The sequence below is a fragment of the Photinus pyralis genome, unplaced genomic scaffold (genome assembly GCF_008802855.1).
Source record: "Photinus pyralis isolate 1611_PpyrPB1 unplaced genomic scaffold, Ppyr1.3 Ppyr1.4_LG1, whole genome shotgun sequence".
Lineage (NCBI taxonomy): Eukaryota > Metazoa > Arthropoda > Insecta > Coleoptera > Lampyridae > Photinus > Photinus pyralis.
This window is the reverse complement of record NW_022170249.1, coordinates 69,672,359-69,681,139: the sequence shown is the minus strand read 5'-3', so window position 1 is coordinate 69,681,139 and position 8,781 is coordinate 69,672,359. Positions and strand designations below refer to the sequence as shown.

General features: G+C 33.5%; 2 protein-coding genes across 4 annotated transcripts in view; both read right to left on the bottom strand.

The window, feature by feature from the left end:
* Positions 1 to 1,212: 1,212 nt before the first annotated feature.
* On the bottom strand, positions 1,213 to 5,011 carry LOC116159899. 3 transcript variants are annotated; one of them, XM_031472988.1, is made up of 7 exons: positions 4,885 to 5,011; positions 2,793 to 4,828; positions 2,377 to 2,742; positions 2,097 to 2,331; positions 1,889 to 2,048; positions 1,721 to 1,835; positions 1,213 to 1,668 (listed from the first exon to the last, which is right to left on the bottom strand). In XM_031472988.1, exons 1-2 carry the CDS (start codon positions 4,992 to 4,994, stop codon positions 3,067 to 3,069), a joined length of 1,872 nt encoding a protein of 623 aa, XP_031328848.1. In that variant the 5' UTR covers positions 4,995 to 5,011; the 3' UTR covers positions 1,213 to 1,668; positions 1,721 to 1,835; positions 1,889 to 2,048; positions 2,097 to 2,331; positions 2,377 to 2,742; positions 2,793 to 3,066. The 3 variants fall into 3 exon arrangements, with proteins under 3 accessions (XP_031328848.1, XP_031328851.1, XP_031328850.1); XM_031472991.1 differs by lacking the exon at positions 4,885 to 5,011 and having other exon boundaries at positions 2,093 to 2,331; positions 2,793 to 3,071; XM_031472990.1 differs by lacking the exon at positions 4,885 to 5,011 and having other exon boundaries at positions 2,793 to 3,071.
* A 3,630-nt stretch (positions 5,012 to 8,641) lies between these two features.
* LOC116166466 overlaps positions 8,642 to 8,781 on the bottom strand; it is a 3,177-nt gene continuing 3,037 nt past the window's right edge. Inside the window, exon 2 of the mRNA XM_031481421.1 lies at positions 8,642 to 8,673. Coding sequence (XP_031337281.1) covers positions 8,642 to 8,673 — 32 coding nt within the window. The remainder of the gene's footprint in view (positions 8,674 to 8,781) is intronic.

Below are 8,781 nucleotides of genomic sequence, written 5' to 3'. Positions count from 1 at the left end.
GATTCATTCTGCTCGTTAATTTCTTAGTGCATATTTATATTGGTTGCATAATTTTAATTTCGATCGCGCAAAAAATGTTATAAGCACGTCGAACGTTAAGGGTTACCGTTCTCAGACAATAATTGGAGTCGTCGCTTCGCTCCCCCTCCAAACAATTGTCTTCGAACGGTAAAAATCCCTTACCGTTCTCCATACTTAATATACTATTAAATTTTTCGAATTTTTATAGATAGGTAAAGTTGAAAATTTTTAGACTGCGCATTTTGTATTAGTATTCCCCCTCTACAAACTTGGTCGCAAAGACAAAACAAGTTGACCATACTATGAAAGCCTCCTTCCTTACACGTTTGACAACTCCAGAACTCTCCTTAGATTGTTGATATTAAACTGATTAAGGGGTCGATTGGGGGCTATATGTAATTACGCTTCTTAAATAAACAATATCCAAAGAAACCCCCAACAAATGAAAATGAGGAAAAAGTAAAATAAAAGACAATGCATGGATAGTTGATGGTTAACGAGGCAAAAAAAAAATCCAATTACTAAAGCGACTGTTCCCAAGTGAAGCTAAAATGCTCCATTGCTTAGTGGATTTTATATTGAAATTAATTTTATTTTTCAGAATCCCGCAGCTGGATTAAATGACAACTGCGAGATTTGGCAAGTGTTTAATTCGATAACTAAAGTAAATCATAATACCCCACCTTTATTTGCCGCATCAGAAGGATCAGAGATAAATGCTTATTTCATAGCTTATATGAAATACATCTTAAGGTCAATTTATGCGAATTCGTCCCTCCAACAGTGAATATAGGATAGCTTTATAAAAAGGTTCTTCGTAGCCACTAAGTGGCTATTTATTCTCGACGCCGCTTGTGCTTTATTTTATAGGTATATACAATGAACTAAGTTAATCTAAAATATAGGCCTCCTTTACGAAGTTTTATTATGCAAAGATCGGAGAGCAGAGATCGCAACCTCTATTGATATTTTGTTATAGAGGAGACATTTTATTTTCATATGGCGTAGCAGTTGATAACGGTAAAGCGTGCACCAAAGTAGGGTCTGTTATTTCAGTATTTTGTAGCGGAAGAAATGTTCTGTAGCGTGTTGCTAGTTGCAAAGTACAAATTTAGTTTAGCTTCTGTGAATTTATTTATAACAAAAAAATAACGATTTAAGTCGATATTATGATTACCCAAATAACACAAGTATATGGTATGCATATTAAATGTATATGCCTAGATGGATATATAAATATTCAATGTATGTACATATTTAACATTGTGTATGTTCTTGGTACATGATATGTATATTACATTGGTTCCACATCTGTATATGCAATGAATATACTGAGAATATTGATGGGTACATCCATAACACATGTTATGAATATGTTTCACAGGTACTATGGATTTGTTTCATATTCAGTGAAACTTCTAATAATCTACATCGTACACACTATGAATATACATGTATATATAATACGAATGTGAAATGTACATACGTATGTTATATACTTACATGCAGTTCTACCAAGAAATAAAGAAAATTGTAACTGAAATATTTATGTAAAATCATGAATTTTGCACATATATAGGCATATAAAATACATCATTTTAGAGATTATCGGCAGCTGCTTCTTCTTGAACAGTTTGTTGTAGATTGCTAAAACAGTATAATTTATGTTCTATTATTAAACATTAATATCGTACGTTACCTTGCTCGATTACTATTATGATATCTGTCCTTGGCCCGAACCAACCATGATTTGATTATTTTAATTATTTCGTCATCAGCTGCTTGCTGCGTCCTCTTGTTTAATCTCACACTATCTAAACGAAATAAAACATACAAAACAAAATCCCACCTTATAAAATATCCATACCTATGATTACACTTGCTAATTTTAGTTGTTTAAACTTTTTCTTCCCTTTTGCTCCGTCCCAGCTGAATGTCATTCCAATTGCATTATTGAACAGCTTATACATGATCCTTTTTGTAATTTCAGTTACAGTTTCTCCACCAGTTCGACTTAATTCAACTGCCTAAAATATATCATGTAGTGATTTGTTATATAAACCCTTAATACCTACAAATGAAGAGGCACAATCCTTGTTAGCAAGCAATTCTTCTATTCGTTCAAATTTGTCTCGGATGAAATTGGAAGTAAATCTTTAACTTCTCCCAAGTCAAATATAGGAACAACTGCTACATTGCCAGGTAATGTAGGATTGTTAACGCCTTGCAATATGACATTGAAATTTTCTGAGTGTTGGTTGAGTTTTGCATTAATCAAATGCAGTTGTCGCAACACTTGTCTCTGGAATTCTGCAGCAAACATATTGTTTATCTAATAAAAAAAAGCGCATATACCTTCGAAAGAATCCTTGTTTGACATAAGGGTAGACTTATTTGATGAAGATTTAATTTGGGGTTGCTTCACATCATGCCTCAAATCTGAAGATAATGATACAGCTGACACAGTTGATCCTTTCGATGAGGCTCGTGAACTTTGTTCTTTTTCATGATGGAGACTAGCATCGGTTGATCTTGGTGGAGTAGGGTAATCATTATCGTCCACTGACTCTGCCTCAGAAGCAGTTGAGTTAGATGACGAACTATATTTCCTATTTTTGTTCCTTCTTCTTTTTACATTCTCAACATTTTCATCACATGTGGTTGTTAATTCATCGGTTTCTCTAGCTTTGGAAGCCTTTTTGCTAGCCTTACTTACATCAGCTGTAAGAAAAGATTTGAAATATATAATTATTCCTAGACAAGAAACTTACCATATTGTCCTAAGAGAACAACATCAAATAACGCCCATTCTTTTGATGGAGAATGTCTTTGCAATAAAAGGTTCTTTATTTCCTTATTTGATTTTTTCGGAGGCCAATAACACTTTGACGATTTGGACATGTACCAATTGCTAGGTATCATTTCCACACAATTTTCTTTTGTAAAACGAACCACCATCCAAGGACTTGTTTTTTTCTCCATGTTAATTTAAAACCCTGTACATTGAATAGGTAGCATGTACAATAAAAATATTTCAAATCCAAATTAATGCAACATTGGAAAAGCAGCAAAACCATTTTTATGTGGTAACAGCACTACTTTATGATTGATTTCGTTAATCGACCACGACGAAAAAGTTGGTTTTAATTGTTGACATTCATAGATATGAAAAATAGACGAAGAACAAGGCTGTAAGTATAACTCTTGTTTATCAATAAACTCCTTGCCAACAATTTTGATATCATCTTCAGTTGTACAAATATTAAACACCCGGACAATTTCCATAGTTTTTAGTTGCACTACAGAATCGGCACGATTCAATTTAATAGTGCAATTACTTAATTTGATCGCTTTGAATTGTTTGTTACAACCTATTATGGTAGGCCCATCAAAATGTTCTTGAGTACAGTAAGGAGTAATTTCATTACTACCTATATTTCCCATCGAATTTAAAAATTCAGTTTCCATGCTTCTCCGTATAACTTGTTGCAAAGGTTTATGGTGTTTCCTCAAAATATTTTTCAACTTTTGCATATAATTCTCATATGGGAATGCGCTAAAGTTGTCTAGTTCCCCAAAGTACTTCACATCGTCAGCAATGTGTAATAAGCAATGAACATTGTGTGCAACAAAATCTGCTCCGTATAATTTTAAAGACGTTTGTACAAAATGCAACATTAAATCATTTGCATATTTGAGATAATCAGAATGACAATGAAATTCCCTACTGATTAAGATAGATGTTGCTAAATGTAAAGTAAGAATATTGTTATAGATTGCCTTCTTCACAATACCTCTCAACACAACAGGTGCTGCATATAATAAAAAAAATCTAAATTCACTAGCCTTGTACAATCTACATTCAGTAATGGGCCTTGTTTTGCGGGAAAATTCCATTGGAATAAACTTACTCATAATTTTTAATCTCTCCGATATATTATTAATATCACGACTTGGTAATTTGTATGGAGGTTTCCCAAAAATTAGCCCATGTTTTTTACCTGCCAAAATTCTTTTGACAACACCTAAACAAATTAGGTGCATATAATCTAGGGGAGCATCCCTAATCATATTGAACTGTGGTAGTTTCGTTAATATACTACAACCAATATGATGTTCAGATTGAGTTTGTCTACGAAAATCATCATCAGTTCTTTTTATAAAACTTGTTTCGGGAAAACACAATACTCTTTCAACATGGTCACCTTCTTGCTTGCATTTAGAGCAAGAAAAATACCCCATGTGACCTTTAGTTTTCAGCACATATGATTTTGCAGGTAAATCGCAAGTTAACATCACAATTCGAATTTTACAAATAATACCATTCAAAATAATTCCATTGTTATATAAACTGATAGATTCTTCCACAAATTCTTGCAATAAATCGTTTGAATCCATAGGTTTATCAGCTCCATGATATAACCCAATTAATAAAATATGAGTTTTAAATATTTCTATCGATTTGATGTTACATAAAATGGGATAAAATGTAGATTTAACACTTTTACTTATAGGTAATCCATCAATGTTTACTCCTAACTCAATGATGCTATTTTCTAACGGAGTGTAACTGAACTTTGTAAATAAATTACGCAAAGTGGTGCCAATACCAAAATAACAAAAATATCCTGGTTGCATAACCCGAACTTGATCGGTTACGTCAAAATCATTTCCAGAATTTGACGATAAATTATGTGACGTTGCTAGTAGTTCTTCAAATTCAGAATTATTCTGTAAATCAGGTGCACCGGGATTACTACAACTAGTAACGTTGATATTAATGGAACTTTCACAACTGAAACGTTGACTGAAATACAAAATTCTATACTTCGTAATGAACTTTAATAAAATTAGTACACCTACCCCGCAATGCCCTCAATAACATCAGAACCATTCCCAGAAATTATATTTAAGGACATTTTTAAACCTTCCCTCGTGTTCCTACTTAATTTCTTTTTCATTTTGCTATCCATAGTAATTGCTGCATTTACATAATGATACACATTTAAATAATCCAAACAATAAGTACCTTACCAATTGTTATTAACATAACACTTCAAAAACTGGTGATCTAATAAAAAGAAAAATCTTAAAAATCAACGGAAACAGCAGCGACAAATAGGTTAGGTAATTTAGTAATTTTCCACTTGCGTGTACTTACATCAGCTGTATTCTTTTTACCACTTTTAAGTGAGCGTCTCAGCTTATCTCAGTTACTAATTGAGAAAAGTTATTCTTTTTAGCTGTCAACAACTGAGACGAACTAAGTCATTTTACCTCCCCCTTTACCCCAACTGAGCTTGCTGTTAGGTAGAGTTTTAAATTGAGCCGGATTGGAATTTTAAGTTTGAGGTTATAATTGTGTAAAAATGTCAACAATAAACTTTAGTACCCATTCATTCAATGCAGTGTATGATCAAAATAGTTGTTATATAAAAAATGATAATGGGGAAATTTTAACGCAACGCATTGCAGGTAAGCCATAATTAATTTTTATTATCTATATCTTTAATCAATTTGCGTAGATGGAGCATTTGTGTACATTGAAGAAAACATTGTGTATGATGTTTTCGGGCCCGACAAGTCAATGTACAATGAGGACGCTTCCGATAATGGCAAAAACACACCACAAAATGTATGTACATATACTATTAGTTCTGCAGTCATCTATTTTTTGGGTACTTATTTATAGATTCCGGAAGATTCAGCACCAAATGACAGTGCAGGGAGAAGTGCGGAAGAAAACGCCAAAAGAAAAACCTGGTCCTACGAGGAAACGCGTGCTCTGATAGGGAGCGTGGAAGCCTATAAATAAGGATCATTTACATCATGTGAAACACCGAAAGCATGTATGGTCAAACATCAGCAATGATTTGATAAGCCAACAAATTGAAGTTACCCCGGAAGCGTGCAAAAAAAATGGCAAAATTTACTAAAAACGTATAAGAATTATAAAGACATGAAGGGGAAAACAGGAAGGTGTCCGACTCGTTTCCTATTCTTTAATGAATTAGAGGAAATTGTGGGCAATGGGCCCAGTATTTCTTCTCCTCACTCTATCGACACATCCGAAAGCATCGAAACTCCTATACAATCCCCGTCTGGTTCTTTAATTCCTGCAGAAGAAGCAAGTGAGGGTAACATCGAGGACGACCATAATAAAAATGGTACGGATATAGGTGAACAGAAAAAAAACCCTCAAAGAAAACAAAAAACCACTTTAATGAAGCTTCGCGAAGAAGTAAGAAGTCTCCAATCAAAAATTGACGAGAAACGGGCAGTGGAGGAAAGGAAACTGGCACTACTAGAAAAAAAGCTATTATTAGATGAAAGAAAAGTGATCGCTTTAGAAAAGATTGCAGGAATTACTGGACCACCCAGCAACAACAAATAAGTTTATTTACGTATACAGCCTTGATCATTATTCATTACTTATGTTATTTTGATGAAAAGATACCACTTTTATGTACAGCATTTATATTTTAGTTTTTTAATCTTAGGGTGTTACTGTTAGCTTAAACTTAAGTTATATTTTATACAGTTGTTCAACGTTCCTATTAATAATAATAACATTGAGAATTAGTCTCTTAGTGCTCTACAAATTTGTTCTCTGCGTGTAGTCCCATCTACCGGATTTCCTTCGATAACCTGTTCGGGTTCGACATCAACATTTTCTTCAATCCCTTCTGTATCTGTTTCAGAATATTGGTCAATATCATCAAATGGATCTCCAGAATCTATGCATATATTGTGCAGTGTGGAGGCAGCAATGACACATTTTACGATAAATGTTATATGTTTGTGTTCAAAATACCGGAGTCTTCTAAACCTCCCTTTCAATAAGCCGAAGGCATTTTCCACTATAACCCTTGTAGAGGAATGTTTGTAATTAAACGTTACGCTGCTGTCGAGACAAACCTCCATTGTCTTTATATGGCGTTATTAACCAGTTCAAAGTGGTCGGATATGCGGAACCCCCTAACAAAAAACGGTCTTTCAATTGCAGTTCGTTATTCATGACACGATGATAAAGTGGTGATCTTTTAAAAACACGTGCATCGTGTAAACTACCCGACTCGCTGCAAAATACATTTATAAAACGTTTTCTACTGTCCACCGCACCTTGCATTATAATACTGTGGGTGCCTTTTCGATTACAGTAAGCATGTTGATTTGCCCTTGGCTTATTGATCAAAATATGTGATCCATCGATTGCACCAGTGATCCCTCTTATGCCTGTTTTTCTGAAAATTCTTGCTCAATAATCATTGCTTCCTCTTCAGTAGGCCATTTAATAACGGTGTTGCTTTTGGTCACCAAATAGTCGACTACGTTTCTTATGATCAGCCATGCGGCACTTTCCGATACATCAAAACGGTCACTGATTTGTCGATATGTCTCTTCATTTGCAAGGTACCAAACGCTCATATAAAACGCCTTTCGTGTGCATACTTTTTCCCTACCATATGTGTGTGTTGGTAAAACATTTGCATTTTCCAAGTCACCTACAAAATAATTATTCAGTGATTTGTCAAACAAATAAATTCTTACATACATAGCTCTGCAGTTGTTCGGCTTAACCGAAAATGCCGTCTAAATTGTTCGTGACTATATATGTCCACAATGTTCACATAGTTTTGTACACGTACATGCTTTTTTCTATATTCATCAATAAAGAAATTAAAATCCACGTTTCCTGAAGACGAATCGCTGAACCATTCTAAATCTGAAGAGTCTTCATCGAAAAATTGTTGCTAAACGTTTAGATATTGTAAATGGTGGCAATTTTTTAACATACTTTTTCATTCGTTCATTATTTTCAGTTAGTTGTGATGTGACTATTAACATTTAAAAAAGACAAAGAATTAATTATCACTCATCAACAAACATTTTAAGGTTATGTTTTCTTGCTTGTACCCAAAAAGATATTATTTTTAGCGAACTATTGACTCAGATAAATGCAGCTCAGTTTGTCTTAGTTAAGTTAGTCGATTTCCTCACTTATAATGTAAAAAGAATACACCTGAATCGAACGAAAACGAACTCAGGTCACGAGGTTATAAGTAAAAAGAGATGAATATTCGCTTTTCTTACATGTTAGACGAGTACAGAGAACACGTGATCAACGCATAGGGTAATGTGCTTTCTGCAACGTCATTCCATTACGCGCGAAAGAATTCGTTTTAATTTATTGTTCACTTTTGAATACTTATTTGAAATCTCATGAGTCATGATAAGGAGTGAAAATAAGGGATCTTTGTTTATTCATTAAAAAAAAACAAAGGAAGGAATACATTCAGAATCAGTATATACATAGCACATATTATGTTTTTAGTATGAATATACATGCAACCAGATTGACAAATTGGATTTGAAAATAGACCCTACAGTAGTAAATATACATATAGCATACATTGCATCTGTTATACATATAGGTCTGAAATATCTTGGGAATATTTGTAAAATTTTATTAAAAAGGGCCAAAGTTTTAGACTTTGCGAAAAACACCCTACAAATATAAGTATATAGGTATCGCAGATTCTAAACACAAAATGTAGTGGTTATATTTCAAAACAATTTGTGTAAAACAGGGTACGTCCTATATCTTTTCTAGGTACATCTAGTACATAGTATGAATATACATACCACTATCTGAATATTCAGCATAAAAAAACAATATACATTGAATATACTGTATATCTTTTCCACATTATGGACCAAAAACGCATATACATATTATATCGTGTGCTATTTGGGTAT